General features: G+C 45.1%; 1 protein-coding gene across 4 annotated transcripts in view; it reads left to right on the top strand.

The window, feature by feature from the left end:
- The window catches only part of LOC149449887 (myomegalin-like), a 415,368-nt gene that overhangs the window by 175,384 nt on the left and 216,738 nt on the right, over positions 1-23,246 (top strand). For all 4 annotated transcript variants that reach the window (XM_089692642.1, XM_089692639.1, XM_089692640.1 and 1 more), the window contains 2 exons: positions 8,856-8,919; positions 22,530-22,624. In XM_089692642.1, coding sequence (XP_089548768.1) covers positions 8,856-8,919; positions 22,530-22,624 — 159 coding nt within the window. The remainder of the gene's footprint in view (positions 1-8,855; positions 8,920-22,529; positions 22,625-23,246) is intronic.

The raw sequence follows: 23,246 nt of genomic DNA on the forward strand, positions 1-23,246 counted from the left end.
CCGTCAGGAACCTGGAAGCAGGCTTAGACCTGCTCAAGACATGGAACATCCTCCCTGCAGATACACAGGACACCACCTCTAACTCTGCTCAACACATGGAGGCAACATAAGTAGTTACATGGGACATTCCAGGTGCTGACATCTCTCCCCCCCCCCCCCCCCCCCCGGGGGTATTTTTTCAATGTTTACACTTCTGGCGATCGGCCTACACTTGATGAAGTTCGCTCTCCAAGTTCACGTTCGGCATGACCCTCCCAGCGGTCAAAGCCTGTTTATAACCCCCAGCTCTAAAGTAGCGATGTTGGCTACTTGGCCTATTTACATTTTTTGCAAAACTATTTTTAGTATCCCTTGTGTTTCCTCTTACCTTTTCCTATGGCTCCACCAGCTACTCCGCCTTACTCCTGATCGTGTAATCCTTGAGGCTACCTGGGCCCTGGGCCACTACCTCTAAACCTTCAATCGAGCCTTACTGGTACCACAATTGTGCTATCTCTTTCCTTTCCCAGGAGATTACCGAGTCACGACTCTCTCAAACAACAACCCGACGGTATATTATCATCGCAGAAATTTATATAAATGATTAATATAACATCTCTTAACGTTAGAGGCCTAAACTCTCCCTTCAAGAGATCGCTGCTCCTTAAAGAAACCCGGAAATCCCAAGTCGACATTCTCTTTATACAAGAGACCCACTTCGCCATGGAAAAAACGTCTAAACTACACCTGCACCATTTCTCACAAATATTTATGGCAACCAATCCCAAAAAGAAAAACGGAGTTCTTATAGCCATCAACGACTCTCTTCCTTTTCGCCTCATCTCGAAGATAGCCGATCCTCATGGACGCTTTTATATCCTTATTTGCCAGATTAATGACATAACCCACACACTGGTGAATGTATACGGTCCAAACAACAACCAAATGCAATTTTATCGAACGCTCTACAAGACCATTTCTGACCATAAACAAGGCAGACTCATAATTGGTGGAGACCTCAATGTTATGAGCAACCCACTCGTGGACTCATCCTCTAAGAAGCCACCCACTAAATATACCTTTAATCAATTTCTACATGAACACGACTTGTATGATATATGGAGATGCCAACATGGTTCCGAGAGAGACTATACCTACTATTCCCCAGCACATCTTTCATACTCCAGGATAGACATGTTTATCACTGACAAATGGTCACTGCAACAAGTGACTTCCTCTAACATTGGAACTATTTCTTGGTCAGACCACGCACCAATTAGTATATCCTTAGACGATGATCGACGCTTGGCGCTCCCACCGATTTGGAGAATTAACTCTTCTCTACTGAAATTTCCGGACAATCAGAAGCATATTCTAGAAGACCACAACCTGTTCTTTGCTACCAACACCACTCCGGATATCTCAATTACTACACTTTGGCAAACATACAAGGCCTACATGAGAGGTATCCTCATACAATTAAACTCCCATATAAATAGGCAGCGCTCCCAACAAATTGACCAACTTCTAACCTCCATTAACCTAAATGAGGAAATTAACAAAAAATACCCTAACTCCTCCATTTCCGCAACTCTAAACCAAGATAGAAACAAATTACGCACCCTTTTACTCCACTCTTATGACACCAACCTCCAAAAAACAAAGGCCAAATTCTATACACTCGGAAATAAAGCAAGCTCTCTTCTTGCTAAGACCATCAAACAAAAACGACTTAAGACCAAAATATTTACGATCCAACACCCAACCACACGCTCTCCTCTTACAAATCCACAAGATATTGCTAACGCTTTTGCAACATACTATCAGAAGCTATATAACATAAAAGACGACTCTAATACAACCCAACCAACGATTCCCTCCATTGAACGCTTCCTACATAACACCAACCTCGCCCATATCACCCCTTCTCAACTTGAATCTCTATCGGTACCAATCTCACCCTTAGAAATTGAGAAAGTCATAACCACTCTACCTTTAAACAAATCGCCAGGGAACGATGGCTCCACTAATGAATTTTACAAAACATTTGCACCCGACCTTAAATCACACCTATCTGCCCTTTACAAGCACGTGGCATCTATCGGAGAATTCCCCCCTGACATGCTACAGTCGATAATCACAACCATCCTGAAACCGGGCAAAGACCCCCAACTCACTCAAAATTACAGACCGATCTCGCTAATTAACACAGACATAAAAATATACGCCAAGACAATTGCCCAAAGACTACTCCCATACCTACCTACATTGATCCACCCAGACCAAGTGGGTTTTATACCTGGTAGACAGGCTCCTGATGCCACTAGGCGAATTATATCCTTATTACATCACCTTGAAACTCACAAACGACCCTCCCTTTTTTTATCACTGGACGCGGAAAAGGCTTTCGACTGCATTCACTGGAAATTTATGACGCTTACATTACAAAGGTTTGGCATTACAGATTGGATCTTGTCGGCGATCCTCGCCCTTTACTCTACACCCTCTGCTAGAGTCTTAACTAACGGCACGCTCTCACAGCCCTTTTGTATATCCAATGGAACCAGACAAGGTTGCCCCTTGTCCCCCATAATTTTCGCCTTACTTATAGAACCACTAGCGACTAACCTTAGAAACGACCCAAATTTCACGGGAGTCAAACACCTCACCACTGAACATAAAATCAGTCTCTTCGCAGACGACAATATACTGATGATTACAAATCCATATAAATCACTCCAGACGATACGTACGCACATTCAAGAATACGCGGCGGTCTCATATTATAAACTTAAGGAGCCCAAATCGTCAATATTAAATTTATATACGCCTCCTAAAACCCAGGACTTACTTTCTAAACAATTCCCTTTTACCTGGGAAAAGGACAGCATTCCATATTTGGGGATTAGGCTTACCAATACTACTAACCGCCTTTACTCAACTAATTACAGACCGCTACTCGAAACTATCCCACAGGATCTCAAGAACTTTCGCACTTCTACTCTATCGACATTAGGTAGAATAGCAACCCTAAAAATGTGTATACTTCCTAAGATTTTCCGTACACTCCCTATCCCAGTCCCATACTCTTTCTTTACTAAACTCCAGGCAATATTAAACAAATTCCTATGGAACTCAAAAAAACCCAGATGCACCACGAATCTTCTAATACGTCCTACATCCAGAGGAGGAGCAGGCCTCCCACATATGAAGTCCTACTACCAAGCTGTTTTATTAGACCAGCTCTTCTTCTGGTGGCACCCCTTCCCTGAAAAAATATGGACCACCTTGGAAACATCTTTGTACCTTCCACATCCCATAACAGACATACTATGCCTACCCCGAGCGGCTCGGATTCAAGCGCTTCCCAAACACCCATGCATACAAGCCTCCTTAACGGCATGGCACGATTTTTTCGACTATAATAAATTAGGGAACAGCAACGTCCAAACCCCTACCCCACTATCGTCCCTACATCACCTCATCCTCCATCTAAACTTAACAAAGTGGACGGCCCTTAGAATACTTCACATTCAAGACATATACACCTCGAACAAATTAGACTCCTTCTACACCACTCAAAACAAATTCCACCTTCCTGGCAGTGAACAATTTATATACGTATATGCGCATAGCCCATGCACTCCAAAAAACAAATATTCCGCACACAATAGAAATTCCTGCAACGGCACATCATTTCTTTCATAGAACCTACTACCCCAAAAAAGGAATCTCTATCTTCTACACACTTATAACCAAAAAACAATTTGCAACATATACCTCCTCATTGATCAATTGGGAGAGAAACTTCCACCAACCAATAACTCCAAGCAAGTGGGGAAAAACATTTACCATTACGTACAAGGCCTCGAAATGTTCCTCCCACTGGGAAACTTACTTAAAAATTTTACATGAATGGTACTTAACCCCCACTAAATTATCCCTATTCTACCCACAACACTCGCGAGCCTGCTGGAGACACTGCGGAGAATCTGGTACACTGTTCCATATACTCTGGAATTGTAGGTCAATTAAGTCTTACTGGAACAAAGTTTTCCAAATAATTTCCTCTATTACAGGTACGTTAGTAACCCCAAACCCCGCTTTAGCTCTCCTCCATATTGGCATAGATAATTTTCCTACAAATTCACGGACCATCATTATACATACTTTAGCAGCTGCAAAAACCAATATTACCAGACTATGGCGCTCTACCACCACTCCCCCTTTGTCTCGCCTCTTCTTTGACCTCAACCTCCAATGTGAAATGGAAAGAAAGATAGCCTTCTAAAAATCCACTTCTCACAAATTTAATACCCAATGGTCTCGATGGCTAAAAAACCCAAACTGCTCTGTAAAATGATTACTAATACTACCCATTGTAATGCACGTAACTCGTACTCCGCTGGTGCCCTCTCTTTTCTCTTCTTTTCTTTCTCTCCCCATTTTCCACTTCCCCCCTCATTTATAATATATTGTCCTCTAGAACGGTTCACATGACAATGAGCATACCTCTCATGTATACAATTGGAACCTAAAGTATCCCCGGCCTAATGGTGGGGATCTCCTACTCCTATCTTTCTACTCATGCATTATGATCCTGCAAGTGAACCCTTCAAGTTTCATGTTAATATGTTTACTTTTTTGTATGTTGGAAAACTTTTCAATAAATACCATTTGAATATAAAACATTTCAGTCTTCTTTCCTTTATATAGTAAACATTAAAAACTTTGTGTTTATTGAAGGATAAGTTCACCTTTTGGGAAAAAATTATAAATGCACATATTTTTCAGGAAACAAAATGTGCATTTATTATTTTTTCCCTAAGGAGCCTGGAAAGCATTGCACCTGTGATCAGTGGATCAGGGGTGCAATGCCAGACTCCTGCAGAAACGCCCTTCAGCTTTAAGCCCGTACCTTCATACAGGCTGTTTACAAGCTGCAGCGCTTGTGAATGAACTATGAGGCCGCTCATCAGTGACCCCATAGTCCATTCAGTACTACAAGTCATCAGCCGCAAAGGCTGATGGTAGTTGCAGTTTCTGCATTCACATGAAACTGTGAATAAACGACACAGCCGCGTTCTTTCCAAATACTGACGGCGGGTGCAGAGAGAAGATCCCCCACTCCCTGTCACAGGCTGCAGCTGCTGGAACATGTTACATGTTCCACCCTAAATAGGGATGGAACATGTAACATGTTCCAAAAGGTGTACTTATTCTTTAAATAATACCAAAAGAAAGCTTTATCTGTCTAAAAAATTGTTTTATGAAATTAATTTGGGTACAGTGTTTCATGACAGAGTAATTACCAATAAATTAACACAGCAGTGTAACTGGAAAAATGTAACCAATAATATTTGTGACTGCGCTATAATTCAGAAATAACCACATGAATTCATAAATAATACAATTAATAAATAATACTTAATATACAATGTTATAAATAAATGAAAATTAAATGAAACTTCTTAAAGGGGACCTCTATCATCCAATTCATATGATGCAATAAAATTCATATCTTGCAATAAAATGTATCCGTCAGTGTCCACCTCTCATAGTTCAAATGTATAAAACATCCCATGAAAAAATTGTGCAATATATTATGTGTTAAACACACATAAAGTGCAGTGGTGCATCCAAAATAAAGTGTCCACAAAATATCCTCTTTGCTGCTTCTTCACCACATTTGGTGTCCTCCACCTTTCAGTCTAACCACTCACCAGATTTATAATTCATCATTATTTACTCTTTGTTAAACAACCAGATCCTGTCAAGTAGCCACAGAATAAAATACCTCGATCTTCACCAACAATAAGGTGTAAAGCTTTCAAAAATCTTCCTTCCTCAAGACCATAGATAAAGGATAAAAGGCACTGTCAGGGATCCCAAGTTTTTTTACACTTCTGTAAACTGAGAGAATATTTGCTAAGAATATACAGTAATTTAAACCAAAATTGAGAGGTACAGTATATACTAAAACTGCTCAATTGTTTGTGTGTCCACTTCTGAAGAAGTGTTCAGCCATGTTCTTTGCATACTGACTCCCACTACTGGAAAAATTGCCTGGACAGGAAGGATGTGTAACATGCTAGTTCTGAAGTAATTAAGGACCCCACCAATAACTTGCTTGAGGTCCTCGCTGCAATCTTGTTCTCGTTTACAGGTCCTCCTCTGCAATGGGTTTTAGTGATGACCTTCACCTGTCAGACCCTTGCTGACTGGTCTAACTCTATTAGAAGAGATCTGATATCTATGGCAGTTGATCCCTTGATCATAGAGTGTTTGGAGCAAAGGCCTTTTGCCCTGAGTTACAGTGTGAATGGGTTGTTGGAGATTTCCCATCTTATTTCCTTCATAACTCTCTTGTCAGTAAACAGAGGACTCTTTGGCTAAGGAGTTGGTCTGTGGAACTTGCATACTCCTCATGCCCTTGAAGAACAATGACTTTTGGAATCTGCCCTGGATGCCATCATCAAGAATGCCACAGAGGGGTAGGATCACTCATCTTTCTCACTGAAATAAGCCTAAGGTTTGGTCTGAGAAGGCTATTCCCTAACTTGAGTATTTTTTGTTACTCCACAGCCTCAAACTTCAAGCCCAGACCCAAGTCTGGCTACCAGCCCATTGGGGGTGTCTGTCTGCCTTTGGAGACACCTGGGCAGTCTGCTTGTCAGAGGCTTGGGTGATGGAGGTAGTTTCCAGGGGTACAAACTAGAGTTTTGCTTCTAGCCCTCTCAACTACTTCCAACCTACTTATGTCACCACACATTGTCAGATCTTCATACAGCACTAGCAGGTCTTCAGCTCTTGTGGCAGAACAATTTCAGGGGTCTTACTCTATGTTATTCACAGTTCCCAGATCCAAAAGGGGGCATTTGCCACATCTTGAATCTCATGGCTCTAAATGCCTTCATTCAGGTGCAGAAATTCCTTATGAAATCCATCAGATCTGGCAAAGCCTCTCTCTATCATGGAGGTATTCCAGTGATATGTACACTTTCTTGTGAGCCCTCGTTCAGTGCACTATAAGTTTATTGCCTTCCTGGCCTGCAGATGCAACAACAAACTGGAAAGGTTTTGTGCCCAAGTACAGTGATCCTATAGAGGGAACAATGGATGCTCTAGTGGCATTTTGTAATCACTACAGCCTGGTCTATACATTTCCTGCCTTGAAACTCCTTCTTTGATTGCTTTGCAGGATCAAGATTAACATTCTGGTGATTCTCATTAAACCGGATTGGCCAAGGCAATGTGGTACTCCCACCTGAAAAGACTTCTGGCAGATCTGGAAGAGCTCATCATGTGACCTGGGCATTGTTGTCAATGGCCAGTAAATGTCTATTACTGCCATTGTCTGTGCTGCCTGGATGACATTTTTTTTAATTATATCTGCCTGTCGCTGACAGTTCTAGTGGTTGGTTGCCTAGCATCCTTAGCAACCAACTACATGCTTGCTCTGCCCCACAGTCAAAGGAGCGAGAAGACGGAACCAGAGTAAGCCGTGGGGACCTGTCGCTGTCAGGCTGTGAGTGAGAGAGCCGGGCAGAGATGGACAGATGGTGCTGGTGCCTGGAGGACAGATGACAGGAGGAGGGATGGGAGGGAAGGAGGCGGCCCAAGCAGAAATGGTGTCTGGAGGGAGCTCCTGGAGCAGCAGCTGAGAGAAGGAGGAGGACACAGCTGGAACTTAGGAGTAGGGGGTCAGGACACTGATGTAGAGGGGGAGAGGCATGATCCTGGTGGTGTGTTGCAGGGAGTGAGGATATGGGGAAAGGCTGTAGTGGCCCCAGTGGTGGACATCTCCTCCTCATGCTGTGTGTCCTGAGCTGAGAAATGGAAGCCTGCTATGATGGGATTTGCAGTGCCATAGAGAGTCTCTCCCTCCCTCATTCTCTCCCTCTTTCCCCATTCTCTGTCTATCTGTCTCTCTCTGCTCTCCCCCTCTCTTTCTCTGATCTCCCCCCCTCTCTCCCTCTCTCATCTTTCTCTCTCTGCCTCTTTCTCAACTCTCCATCTCTCTATCCCTCTCTCTGCTCTCCCAGTCATTCTTAATGCCCCCCCCCCCTACACACACACACACACACACATTTTCAGGTGTGGGAACCAACAAGAAATTGCATGGTGGAGAAGCTCCATGCGATTTCCTGGCCACTGTGGTTCAAAAACGTTTTATTACTCAGATAGGTACATTATCGATATCAGTGATTATTAACTTGTGATTTGCCCAACTTTTTCTACTCATCAGCTATCCTTATTGTTAGTTTATTTTATGTGTGGCCCAAAACAATTCCTCTTCTTCCAATGTGGCCCCGGAAAGCTAAAAGGTTGGACATCCATGGTCTAGATCTTCTGTATCAAGGGACAGAACAAATTTACCATACTGCTTCACAGTAGCTGGCTTTAACAGTATGGGTGTTAAAGCTCAGGGTCTGTGAGATAGAGGCATCTTTGAACCTTGTTCCAGAGACTGTTGACTTCCCATTCTTTGATTAAGACCTTCATGCAAGGTGTTTCCCATGTGGCTCACTCTGTTCATTCCCATGTGACCCCATGGGATCTGAATTTGGTTCTCTTTGTCTTGGCTGGCCTACAATTTTTTTTTGACTGCCAGTGGCAAATCTTCCTGTAGGCAGACGTTTAGCTGACAGTAAGTGACTTCCTGTGTCCCTCCAACGACTAGGAAAACTGTGAGTACAAAAATCCTATTTTCTTGTCAAGTAACACAAATAAGTAAGATTATTTGCACCAAGGCATATTTTTCAGGTTTATATATTTTAGGAATGTTTCCTTTTACATAAAATTGGCAAAGTACTGTTTTCTTTCTATTTTAAAAAAAATGTATGTGAAATAACTACATTTGTCTATCTGTTCAGGCTTTTACACAAAGTCCTTCAGTTCACACTGCTCCGATCTGCTTTACAAATCTGAATACCAAAGGTGAGTTTCCACCTCAGCAATTGTGTGTTCAAATATTTGTTTAATTGTGGGTATTCACACATCTTGCAGACAATGCAAATGTTGAAGCAGCCCTTCAGGCAAACCGACAAATACACAGATAAAAACACATGTGGATTGTTTTAACTGACAACCTTTTTGTAATTCATCTCAGCCAGTCTTGAGATCCATGCCCCCTACCAAACACTATGGTCAGGTCCAGCTGTGCCTAAGACCTCTAGATCTTAGACTATCTTGCAGTTCAGAAATTAAACCTGATCCTGTGACTGACTAATAAAGGACCAACAGTACACTAAAGGTGTCACAGTTCTGCTTTGTCCAAAGACCTTGCAATCTTACATTAATATCACTGTACAATGCAGTAAGGGCCCCATTACCTTACTGTGTTTCTAAATAATGCTTTGCATGGGATTACAAGAGACTGGAAAAATGTTGCAAGTAATAACATTTGTTTGTTTTTTTTTTTCAGAGATGAGAGAGTTATACTACTACCTACAGGAGATTGGACACTAGCAAACAAGGCTGTTAGCCAGATATAACTCCTCTCAGTCCCATCATGCTTCAGCTTTCTACTAGTGTTTTAGGAGAAAAGACATCTTCTCTCTCTGAGCGAAGCAATCCCTTTTCCAATAGACAATTTTCTTCAAAGTCCTTTGTTTACTGTGGAACCAAGAGCTCTTTTTAATTTTTTTCATGATCAGCTGGAAACTGTTCCCAGACCCCACCTTGCTGAAGATGCTGGGTCAGCTGTACTGTGACCCTAGGGCCCCTGGCTATGCTGGAGTGCTCTCCAGACACCTGGTGTATTGTGTGATTTAGCTGCAAAGTGCTTTATAGGTCTAGGCCCTCAGTACACCAACTGGTGGCACTCTTTTTCTGAAGACTCACTAGTGAGTATGCTCACTGGAGGGGCAAAGACTGTCTAGATGGGGCTTGTGCTATGGGTTCTGCACTTGTATTCTCCAATGCTGTGTTTGGGAGCTGCGATACTCGTATCACAGACCTCTGATGAAATTCAGGCACTTGTCCACTTTTGAATTGCGTTGAGCTCACCATACAGAGCTTCAGTTTGCATGCACACACACCTTCACAGCCTTTCCTGCCTTCTTCAAAAGTCTTTACCACCGCCACTGAGTTCCTGTGCAGGTCATAGACAGCCATATAATCTCCCTTGCCCCTGCAATTGGTTCATGTGTACCCTGCTTGTGGGACCATGCATACTTACATACTTGCAGTATGTTGAATCATAGACACAGAGGTAGTGCTCCTGCTTGCTCTCCCACCTCCTGATCCACTAACAGCTCTGAGGCAGCTTGCAGTGTCCCTGCCCAAGGGCATGATGCCGACAGTCAGGACAGTTGCCCCCTGCTGGAGTCCTCACATTCCTTTTAATCCCCTCTAACTTCCCCAGGCACAACCATCTGTTCTGCATTATTTAAGGAGGAACTTTCAGTAACTATGTCAGAATGTATGGCTAAAATCAATTCCATGATAGCTGACTCAGAGCACAGGGGCATAAGCATAATTTTCACATTGTGCCTCAGAGTTTGAATTTGCCTGCAGCTGTTTCTGTACACTCGGCTGAGGATGACAAGGAGTGTAACCTATCCTTTTTGGATGGGGTTGTGCCCAAGGAACATCAATATGCTGAGCTCCTAGGCTTAAGGTTACAATGTCAGTCCATTTTGCCTCAGTGAGTACCTGTCTGGAGCTGGAGTGAAATGCATTCTCTAATGTAACATTTGTGGGCACTCTGAACAGTCCCAAATATGCCTTTCCAGTGCATTTTCTACTAAAACCTGTTTTATATGCTGACTGATCTAAACCTGACAAGTTATTCACCCTCCCAAATGTTTTGCTCTGCAGTACCCAATTTAGAAGAAGTTCTATAAGAAATGGGCTATTTTCTTTGTGAATCCAGCCATTTCTTTTCTTAAATCTCTGACTGTTCCTACCGAGGACATTTCAGTTTTTAAAGATCCAGTGGATAAAAGAATAGAATGGCTTTCCAAGGCCTTATTCTCCCTAACAGCCCCTGTAATGTCCTTTTTCCAGACTCTAGGAGTATGGTCCAAGGTTAAACCCTTACTGATCTTTCTGTTCTCCAGCAATTGGAACTCCAACAATTGGAACCTGCCCTGCTGTGTTAAAGGCTGGCAGATATGCAGAGGACTCTTTGGGTTAAATACTCGTCTGCGGAACATCAGTGAAAAATAAAGCATGCCCTGTGATGGTACGCACCTCTTTGGTGTCTCTTTGGACAAATTTAGCAAGGATGTCTTGGAAAGGAAAAGCACTCGTTTGCCCCAGGACAAAAAGAATAAGTCTTAGTCTCGAAAATTCTCTACCTCTGAAGTGGGGAAGAGTTTCTTTCATTTCTCCCTGTCCTCCAGGTCCAAGAATAAGCCTTGAACTCAGTTCCACCACAAGCCTTAGAATCCTTCAAAGCCAAAGTCCTCCTTGCTGTGAGGGATGTCCCCACTTCTCAAAGTGGGGGACATTTGTTGGCCTTTTCTTCCACCTGGAGCAAATCTTCTGCCCATGGGAGCAGGATGTGACTTCCAAGGCTTATAAGCTAGAACAGTGGTTCTTAACCTGGGTTCGATCGAACCCCAGGGGTTCAGTGAGTCAGTCTCGCGGGTTCGGCAGAGGTGAAGACCCACACCCGACTCATATGATTCGTGCAGTAAATATTCATTATTATGTTTTTGTTTTTGTGTGAAAATCATGTTTTAATGGTTTTGTTCTTTGTTCTTAACGGTTTTGTTCATTTTGTGCACCTATGTATAAATATATACCTATGTTTTGAATTTTAAAAATCATATTTTATTTTTCCAATAAAGAAGGGTTCAGTGAATGCGCATATGAAACTGGTGGGGTTCAGTACCTCCAACAAGGTTAAGAACCACTGAGCTAGAATTACAAACTCTTCCTCAAACCCACTTTATATCGGCAAGCATTCCAACATCTCTGCAAGGTGTTTTCCCCTGTATTTACCCTCTGTCATTGAAAGGGCAGCTCCATTGTGGGATATCTGGATGATTTTCTCTTGTCTGCCAGTGTCCAGTTGGGTCCTGAACCTTCATAAATCAGAAATGGAACCAATCCATCGCTTTGAGTATCTGGGTCTCCATCTAGATATTGCCCCTGTCTAGGGTTTTGCTTCCACGGATAAACCTTGTTACTCTCTGTTAATGGTTTGGACTCCAGGAGCCCACCAATCCCTCAATTTTGCATGAGGGTTTTTGGCATAATCATTGCCTCCTTTGAGCCAGGCTGCCTCTGTATGCCCAGTTCTACTTCAAACCATTGCAGCTCAGGGTGGACATGCTGGCACAGGATACTTGGTCACCGGAGGAAGCTCTTCTTTCAGTCAACATACTGGAATTCAGAGCGATTTGGTTATCCCTTTAATACTGGATGTCTCAACTGTGTTGTAATGATCCAGTAATGACTGGATTCTGTCAGACAATGCCACAGCTGTGAGATACATCAACTAATAGGGAGGACCCAGAAGTCTTGCAGCTCAATGAGAGGCTGACCAGATTTTGACTTGGGCAGAGCTTTACACGGTAGTCATGGTCCTGTCTGTCCCAGGTGTGGTAAATTGGCAGGTACACGACTGGACCCTCAGGAATGGTCAATTCACCCAAAGGTGTTTCAAGACCCGTGTCAGGGAGCGAGGAGCCAGACACACAAGGAGGTACAATTAAAGGTAGGTTTATTTACACAGAAACAAGGTAAGAGTCTATGCAAGTCTGACAGCAACAGCGGATGACTTGGTAGGACAGAAGTTCCCCTGCCGAGGTCGTCTTCCAGGATAATCAAGTCAAGAACCAGCGGGAATTGTGGCCAAACCGGGGTCAGAAGCCAGGAAGAATGGCCGCCAGAGCCGGGGTCAGAAGCCAGGAAGAATGGCCGCCAGAGCCGGGATCAGAAGCCAGGAAGAATGGTCGCCAGAGCCGGGGTCAGAAGCCAGGAAGAATGGTCGCCAGAGCCGGGGTCAGAAGCCAGGAGGAGTCTTAGCCAAAGCCGAGTCGGTATCCAGGAGAGCAAAGCATTAACTAAACAGGAGCTTGCTTCTGTGCAATGGACAGCTGCAAACAGCAGACTTAAATGTGATAAGCCGCCACCTCCTGGGAGGAGCCACAGAGGGCTGAAAGCATGAAGGATCCCACAATGCTTTGCAGACCTAAGATGGATGCCAGCACATGGAGCAGCACATGCCCTGAGGAAAGGTAGGACCTTGATACCCTGTCGCAGGTTAGGAGCACTGGATATAGAGTTCCTGGCTTCCAGATTCAACAAAAGAGTAAATTTGTCTTCAGGTCCAGGGACCCTCTAGCCCTGGCACTGAATGCCTTGATGAATCTAAATGGAGGTCACTCTGGTGATACTCATCACTTCAGATTGGTCCAGGTAGGTGTGGTACTCGGATCTCCTCAGACTTCTGGTGGACTTTCCATGAGCTCTCCCAGATTGCCTGTATCTTTTTCTCAAGGATTTACCATACTGCTTTGTAGTCGCTGATTTTAATGACATGGCTGTTGAAACAGAGGTTATAATAATAGGGTCTGGCTGATTCCATTGTTCATATGCTCCTAAAAGCTGAGAAAAACACCTCTCCCAAAGTCTACCATTGCAGCTAAAATACATATTTTGCATGGTATTAAAACTTGGAAATTCTATCCAAGTTCTCCATCAAATTTATCTTGTCTATTTTCCAGTCTGGGCTGGATCAATATTTGACTTTAAGTGACTTTAATCTCAGCCCTCACAATTCTTTTTTAAAGACCGCTTGCCTCTCATTTCTCAGTAAAATCCTTTGCATGGGGTTCAAAATTGTACATAGTTTCAACTGTACATTCATCTGTGACTCCTTGGGATCCAAAACGAGTTCTATCGGTTCTTCAAATACCCCCTTTGTACCCATCAGAGATATTCTTGTCTGCTCTCACTCACAAGGTAGCCATCACCTCTGCAAGACATGTTTGAGTTAGCAGCTTTGTTTTGCAAATAAATTCCTTTTGTGCTTCACATAGACAAGGTCCTCTGGCAGCCTAAAGCCTTCTTTCTTGCTAAGGTGGGTTTCCCCTTTCATTTTAACCAGGACTTTGTGCTTCCATCTCTCTGCCTTCTCCAGTACATTCAAAGAAGCCATCACCCTTGTGTTCGGATGTGGTGCAAGATGTTCATCTTTCAGCTATGGCTTTCTGACAGACTGACCCCTTTTTGGTCATTCCAGAAGGCCCCATAAGGGGCAGCCTGTCTTTTGTTCCACCATTGCTAGGTAGCTGAGGCAGCTCGTCATTCAATCCTATAGGCTACCAGGCATGGTTCCACCTTTACCTGTCAAGGCACATTCCACTGGATCAGTGAGTGTCTCTTGGACCTTTCATCAGCAGGCATGCTACTCAGATCTGCAAGGCTGCTATTTGGTCATCTGTTCAAATATTCGCTGGGTTTATCCAGGTTCATGCCTTTTCTGATGTCAACTTTGAACATAAGCTCCTAAAAGCAGCTTCTTAAGCTGCAAGCTGTCCAGGTCTTACCCTGTTGTGTTGTAAAGTGTGTTAACATTTTCTTTTGCTGTGTTGTCTGCTCTTATTTGGACTACTTTTGAATGCCCCTTGTCCCCTTGTGTCTTAGAATTGATCATGTGTCCCTTAATAAGCAAAAAAGAAAATAGGATTTTTAGTATCCACAGGTCCTGTCACAGTCGCCGGATCGCCACCCTCAACACTGCGACAATCGCACGACCGCGACCAACAATACGTCACGCCCGCGGCGTCAGACCCCAGACCTTCTCACCAAACTCGTGACCAAAGGACCGGCCGATCTAAAACCGCGATGTGACGTGCATAACAAGGCCACACCCAGCTGCACCCTACACACTGATTTTCCAGCTAATGGACTACAATCAGTGCCTGCAGTCTGAATGCGCTTGTTACTGGGTCGGGTTAATTACGCAACTAACCCTTTCACACTGTCACTACTTTCTTTTGTACAGAGAAAAAGGAAACTCTCTTTATCCAATATACACTCTAATGGTTGAAAAGTCGCCTGTCCAATACGGTCACCGCAGGCCGATTGGGCAGAGGATTAAACAAACACAGTAGCGTCTCTTCAAAAGGCAGGAATTCGTAAACTGCAATTAAGCGCTTTAGAAACAGTTTAACACTTTCAGAAAGAAAGATTTATTACTAAAAGAGTCAAACAGGTGCAATAAAATATTTACAAAGAAAATGTAACTAAGATATATATTTATATATAAAAACAGGACAGCACAGCAAAGAGATAACAGGGAGAAGTTAAAAGGTTAAGTTACTTGCCATGTTAAGCCTTAAGGTAAGCAGATCCAAGTTGCAGAGCGAAGGGTCTTTGATCTCCTGCTGTTACGATGTTAAAATTGGGAGATGTGTTTAGCTTAACTTTTTCGGCTTGCCAGCCTGTCATTTAAAGTCCCCCTGCAAGGGGGGTGGCTCTGAGTAACTGGCCAATCTCCTCTTCATACTACTATCCCCTGTCCCCAAATCTCATTTCTTTACCCCTCTGCTCCACCCCAAAACTTGCACATCTCCCCCTCATTGCTATCATCTCCCTACTACTGCTCTCATCACCCCCCACAATGCCTCTTCTACTCCTCCTTCTCATTTTCCTCTCCTCCATTCCCAAAATCCATTCACTATATCCCTCTGCTCCTCCTAAACATTTGTATATTGTGTCCTCACTGCTTCCTTCGCCCCTCTATGGCACCCACCACCTCCTCCTATTACTCCACTCTCCCACTGACCCGAACACCTCCACTAGGAGTTTTTCACGCTCCTGCACATCCCGCTCCCATGCCACCTTTCTCACCCTTCTCCTCCTCCTAGCCGCGGGAGACATCTCCCCGAATCCTGGCCCTCCACCACCTCCCTCACCCGCACAACACCCTCCCGCCGCCATGTCCTACCGCAACCTAGTATCTGTCCCCCTGCTCCCTAAAATCTCCCCCCCGTTTTCATGTGCACTCCTGAACGCCCGATCGGTGTGCAACAAGCTTACCGCCATCCACGACCTCTTTGTTTCCCGCTCCCTCAACCTCCTGGCGATCACGGAAACTTGGATCCAGCCCACTGACTCTACCTCCCCTGCTGCACTCTCCTATGGAGGGCTCACCTGGACCCACTCACCCAGGCCTAACGGTCGTAAAGGTGGTGGGGTTGGTCTGCTCCTGTCACCGCAGAGCACCTTCCGAGTCTTCCCAAACCCCCCCCTCCCTATCCTTCTCCTCCTTCGAGGCCCACTGCGTCCGACTATTCTCCCCAACCCCCCTGAAGATTGCTGTGATATACCGGCCTCCTGGATCCATACCCCACTTCCTGGAAGACTTCTCCTCCTGGCTACCCTTCTTCCTCTCCTCTGAGCTACCCACCATCATTCTTGGGGATTTCAACATCCCTGTCAACCTTGACAACCCGGACACAGCCCGTCTCCTCCACTTAACCTCCTCCTTTGCACTTGCACAGTGCATACAATCCACCACCCACTCCGACGGTAATATCCTTGATCTTGTCTTCTCCAACCGCTGCGCTCCCCACAACCTCACTAACACCCCCTTCCCTCTCTCTGACCACAACCTGATCACCTTCTCTATCTCCTCGTCCTCCAACGCCTACCCCTCCAAATGTCACACTACTACCAGCCGTAACCTCCGCAACCTTAACCCTGCCCCCCTCCACTCTGCAGCTGATCAACTCCACGACCGCATCCTCCCCCTGTCCTGCCCCAACTTGGCTATGACTGCCTACAACAACGCGCTGTCAGCAGCCCTTGACTCACTAGCGCCTTTAACCACACGCAACATCAGACTCCGACCGCTCCAGCCCTGGCAGACTGATCACACCAAAACCCTCAAACGACGCAGTCGTGCCCTGGAGCGACTATGGCGCAAAACAAAATCCCAACAAGCTTTCACCTGCTACAAATCTGCCTTCCGCACCTACACCTCCTCCCTCCACGCAGCCAAACAAGCCTACTTCCTGACCCTCATCAAGGCCCTCTCCTCCAATCCTCGCCGACTCTTCTCCACCTTCAACTCTCTACTCTCTCCACCCCCACCTCCACCCAGCACCTCACTCACCGCCCTTGAGATTGCCAATCACTTCAAAAACAAGATTGACACAATTCGCAAGGACATTGCCGCAACTCACACGCCCTCTCAACCCGTCCCCTCTCACACAGCTACCCCCTCATCCCCCCTCCCCCTCGACATTACCCGCAGGGACTTCGTCACTGCTCAAACTCCCTCCGACCCCGTTCCCCCTCACTCAGCTACCCCCTCATCACCCCTCTCCCACGGCCCCACCACTGCTCTGACCTCCACTCCCACCCCACCCTACATTCCTCATACTGAAGCTCCCCCAACACTCCACACCTTTGACCTTACTACCATTGAGGAAGTCTCCAAGATCCTCTCTGATGCCCGCCTCACCACCTGCCCCCTCGACCCTATCCCTTCACAATTCCTACGACCTCCCTCCCCCTCCATCCTACGCTCCCTCACCCACATCTTTAATCTCTCCCTCTCCTCCGGCACTTTCCCCTCCCCACTGAAGCATGCACACATCACCCCCATACTTAAAAAGCCCTCCCTGGACCCCAATGACCCGAACAACCTCAGACCCATCTCCCTGCTCCCACTTACATCTAAACTCCTCGAGCGTCTCGTCTACACCCGCCTATGCTCTCACCTCAATGACAACAACCTCCTCGATCCCCTACAGTCTGGCTTCCGCCCCCTACACTCCACCGAAACCGCCTTACTCAAACTCTCCAACGACCTTCTAACCGCCAAAGCTAATGGCCACTATTCAGTGCTCCTACTCCTTGACCTCTCTGCGGCCTTCGACACAGTTGACCACCCCCTCCTCCTCAAAATACTACACTCCCTCGGCCTCAGAGATTCTGCTCTCTCCTGGCTCTCATCCTACCTGTCACAACGCTCTTTCAGCGTTACCTATAATGCTACCACCTCCCCCTCACTCCCCCTCTCTGTTGGGGTCCCTCAAGGCTCTGTCCTTGGGCCCCTTCTCTTCTCCATCTACACCTCCTCCCTTGGCCAACTCATACACTCGCACGGCTTCAACTACCACCTCTATGCCGACGACACACAAATCTATCTCTCAACCCCCCACCTCACCCCTTCGGTCTCTGCCCAAATCACACACCTACTGAGCGACATATCAGATTGGATGTCGCTCCACTTCCTTAAACTGAATCTCTCCAAAACCGAGCTCCTTGTCTTCCCCCCAGCCCGAACCCCACCCCCCATTGACTTCTACATCACATCCAACAACGCCAATATCAAACCCGCTCTGCAGGCCAGAGTACTTGGTGTCATTCTGGACTCCAACCTATCCTTCCAGCCCCAAGTCCAATCTTTAACAAACTCGTGCAGACTCCACCTCCGCAACATCGCCAAAATCCGCACGTTCCTAACCCCAGAAACTACTAAACAGCTCATCCACTCCCTCATCATATCACGACTCGACTACTGCAACTCCCTCCTCACTGGCCTGCCTCGCCGCTGGCTATCCCCGCTTCAGTCGATCCTGAATACGGCTGCCAGACTCATTCACCTTTCCAACCGCTCCATTTCCGCCACCCCCCTCTGCCAATCCCTCCACTGGCTTCCGATTGCGCAACGGATCAAATTTAAAATCCTAACACTGACGTACAAAGCTGTCCACCATACTGCCCCGAACTACATCACTGACCTAATATCCAAGTACCGCCCAGCACGCACACTCCGCTCCTCACAAGACCTCCTTCTCTCTAGTTCCCTGGTCTCCTCCTCCCATGCCCGCCTCCAGGACTTCTCCAGGGTGTCACCCATCCTCTGGAACTCCCTGCCCCAACCCATCAGATTATCACCTACTCTCCTCTCCTTTAGGCGCACCCTGAAAACCCATCTCTTCAGGGAAGCCTACCTCACCCCCTGCTAACTTGCTGACCTCCTCCACTCTTCCTACCACTCCATCCCCCACAGCTATCTCCTCCTGTACCACTATCCCATCCCTTCTAGATTGTAAGCTCGAAAGAGCAGGTCCCTCGATCCCCTCATGTTTTGCATTGTATTGGTATTGTTCTGTCACATGTTCTGTCCCCCTTTGTAATGTACAGCGCTGAGTGAACTATTGGCGCTTTATAAATACTGTATAATAATAATAATAATAATGTCGGGCGGACTCTGAATTAAAACCAACAGCTTCATATTCCATGATATGAAACATAGGTGACAGCTGACCTGAGGAATGTGCATTTAAATTCTGTCACCTGACTGGTAGGGTTTATGAGGTTCCAATTTCTTTCAAGTCCTGGGAATGGCTGCCTTATCTTGGTTAGGAGGTGCGAGTTTACACGGGCTTTGGGACAGAGAGTCTGCTGTCTCTATGGGGGGGCTTTGTAGTTCTGGGCCCCCTGCTGTTCCAGCCTGCCAGTGACTTTTAACACTTACACATCTGTTCCTGTGCCTCTCAGGAAGGGAGGGGGTAGGGAATGAAGGATTGAGGGAGAAATGTATGCTCTTATCAAATTGGATGTGCCTTGACAAAATGGTGGCCATATCTGAGTGCAAGATTGCTACAGGTCCCACCCATCTTTCCTATGATTCACTTTTACTACTGCTTTTCCACAAAACTGTGCATGGTGGGAGTGGAAGGGGTTATGTCTGTCTGACTAACAACTTTGTTTGCTAGTGTCCAGTCTCCTGTAGGCAGTAGTATAACCTTCTTGTCTCAGAATTTAATAAATTCAATAAAATTATTTTACTGTGAATACAATAAGGCCGCATTCACACTGCTGTGCTGCAGTTTGGTAGCGCAGTTTTTTTTCCAGTTAACTCACAGTTTCCCATAGACTTTCTATTAGATTGGTGCATTTTCTGAAAGTGCGCCAAAGATGTAGCAGGCAGGAGTTTTGGTGCACATTCAGAAAACACACTAAAAACCTATGATCTCATAGAAAGTCTGTGGGAAACTGCAGGTTAAACGCGCAAAAACTTTATGAACACCTGCATTACGACCAAACCACTGTGTTCAACTTTCAACCGTTGTGTTCAACTTTTATAAAGCTATGAAGAAATTCCATAGAAACATGGTTCATAGTTTACATCCAGACTCTTCAGTTATTTGTGATGGTTTCACGGATAACAGGGTTGCTAGAAAGATTTGCAAAGTAATCCTGTATAAAATAAAGAACATATGTAATGTTAGATCTGTAATGTTGACATTTGTTGGCATCACCGATACAAATAGTATAGTGTTTATAATACTGGAGAGATGGACAGCTTTGCCCATGGTCAGCATAGTGGGGGTAGGTTAGGACAGAGAGAATCTCCTATAGGCAGAAGTGTGCAGTGAGGCTAGTGTCATTGGGAAAATACACTTTGCCTGTGATGTTATGTGAAACTGGACATAAAGTTATTTGTACAGCACTTTTCCACTAAAGAAGCCGCTTATGTGCAAACATGTTGTGATATAAGAGTGCAAAGCACTAGCACTTTACCTTTTAGTGATGACAAGTATGAAAATGTTTAGGGTTGCAAACTCTGTTCTCTTACTCAATTTTACTCAAGAGACTAGATTATAATAAAAGGGCAGATAACAAATACATAGAGCAAGAGATAGGTCGCTGATAGAGGTATAAAATAAGACAAATTCGCCATGCACACATTCCCCAAAGCATGTTGCATGCAGTATTTAGGTGATCTGAAACATTTTCCTTAAATATCGCATGCGATCCTGAAACTGTCAATTCACTATACAATTATGCCGTATTTTACCGCAAAACTGTGAAAACGCTCAGTAAATACCGCATAAAAAGGAATTAAAGTCAATTCACAGAAGGAAATAATTAAATACATGTGTTAATTAAGTAGTGGTCCAGGCATGCAGTAGCTGACAAAAGTGTTCTATTTTAACTGGTTGTTAAGGAGCCGGTGGCCGCGAACATCCTTAACAACCAGTAACTGTCATGGTTGTCAAGGAGTGGGTGACCACCATGTCCTTAACAACAGATGACTCATGGACTGTCAGCAGGGTTGCCAGCTGACAGCTGAATGTTAACAACACAATTGCAGGTAATTAAAAATTACATTAAAACACAGTGTGCTTCCCCCTTCCCCCCATCCATACTAGGCCCTTGTTATGGATTTTAAGGGGAACCCCATGCCAAAATTTAAAAAAACCTTTTGGGATCCCCCCCCAAATCTATACCAGAGCCTTATCCAAGCATGCAGCCAGGAAAGGGAGGGATGAGCCACTTGCCCTCAACATGAGGGGGGGGTCCTTTGGAGCAAAGTTGGCTGCCCCCAAAACACCTTGTCCTCATGTTGATGAGGACAAGGGCCTCTTCCTCACAATACTGGCTGGTGGTTGTGAGGGTCTGCGGGTGGGGGGCTTATCGCTTATTGCTCCCCTGCCATGTGAATGAGTATGAAAAAAAACAAAATAGTAGTAAAAAACAAAAATAAATGTCAATGAATGCTGGCTGCCCCCCCCCCCCCCCAAGAGAGGGCTGTACCCGATGAAGGCTCCCGACGAATGACAGCTCCAATGCCTCCAGTCGCTACATAATCTAAGGAATGGGCCACCCAATGATATCACCAGGTAGCCCCACCCCCTTGTAAGGTCATGGACCCTGCCTTCCCTGGGTGATGATGACACAAGAGTGCAGAGCCACCCAGTGCTGTCATCAGGTGGCCCCCACTCCTTAGTTTATTTAGCGGCGGAAGGCGTCAGAGCTGTCATTTGGAGTGAGCCATCGTCATGTGTGACCTTGTTTTTTTCTTGGGGGGTTGGCAGCCAGTGCTCATTGTGACTGGCCCAATATTTGTTCATTCTTGGGGGGGGCTGGGATCTGGGTGCCCTCTTGTTAAAAGGGGGTTTTCAGATTGCGAAAAGCCCCCACCTGCAGACCCCCACAACCACCGGCTAGGGTTGTGAGGAAGAGGCCCTTGTCCTCATCAACATGGGTACAAGGTGTTTTGAGGAGGGGGTGGAGCCCCCCATGCCCCAAAGCACCCCTCCATGTTGAGGACATGTGGCCTGGTATGGTTCAGGAGGGGGGGTGTTCTCACTCACCCCCCCTTTCCTTGCCTGTTTGGATAAGGGTCTGGTATCGATTTGGGGGGACCCCACACATTTTTTTTTCTTTATTTTGGCGTGGAATTCCCCTTAAAATCCCCATCAGACCCTAAGGGCCTGATAAGGTTTGGGGAAGGCTACCTTGTTGTTTTTTTCTGTAATTCTTAATTGCCAGCAATTGTTTTCTTTACATTCAGATGTCAGTAAGAACCCTGCTGGCTGCTGAAAAATTAAAAAAAAAAAAATTAAAAAATAGTGTGCAGTATCTTACCGCATATTCTGATGCGGTAAGATACCCATGGAGCCCATAGTGCTGTATTTCAAAAGTGAAGTGGGATTTTAGTCTCTAATGAAAGTTTTTTGTTTTGGTGGGTAGGGCACATATTAGTTATATGTATACCACTTTGAAATTTTTAGTTGAAATGTTTTATTGCCTGATGGATATGTTTTTTTCATTAAAAGAGAGTGAAAAAGAAAGAACAGAAAGCCTGAGGACAGATCTTGTTAGAGCCCAAGAAGATTTAAGAATTGTGTTAAGGAAAATGAGAGAGTATCAGGTATTTCAGTTATATTACTTTTTGTGTGTTTGTTGATAAGATGCATATATTTATTTTGTTTACCATTTGCGAGGACAGAGCTTGTGTATTACTCTCTGTCCTTCTGCCTGACACCATTTTCTCCCCTTGCCTTGTCTGGCAATTCGACGGAGGTGTTGTGTTAAAATAGCAGCAGTAATATCTGCTGCTGTAAAAAAAAAATGGGCCGCGTGACATAGTACATATACACACTTTTGATATGAAATAGAAACGTACACGGTAATATTGTTACATTTGTAGCTACACTGTTTCATTCATGAGGTCAAATGGATGAGCTTCGATTTTATGTCATCTTTCTGGTAACAGTGATTTACACCAACCCAATGGCTTCCATAGTGACTGCAACATACTGTACCTGTGCTCCGTTAGCTTCAGTGGAGAACAGCAGGGGACATCATAGGTGTAAAAGAACCCTGATGTCTTGTTAAAGAAAACCTGTCACTAAATATGCTGTCACACAGGGGGCTATTAGTCCCCTATGAAATAGCAATGAAGGTAAGTGGTAAAAAGTTAAAAAGATTAAAGTAAAAAAAAGTCAAAAGCCCCCTTAAGTATGCTGTGCATACTGGATTGAGAACATTAA

The sequence above is a fragment of the Staurois parvus genome, unplaced genomic scaffold (genome assembly GCF_062004578.1).
Source record: "Staurois parvus isolate SC_StPar_1 unplaced genomic scaffold, SC_StPar_1.0 ptg000597l, whole genome shotgun sequence".
In the NCBI taxonomy this organism is placed as follows: domain Eukaryota; kingdom Metazoa; phylum Chordata; class Amphibia; order Anura; family Ranidae; genus Staurois; species Staurois parvus.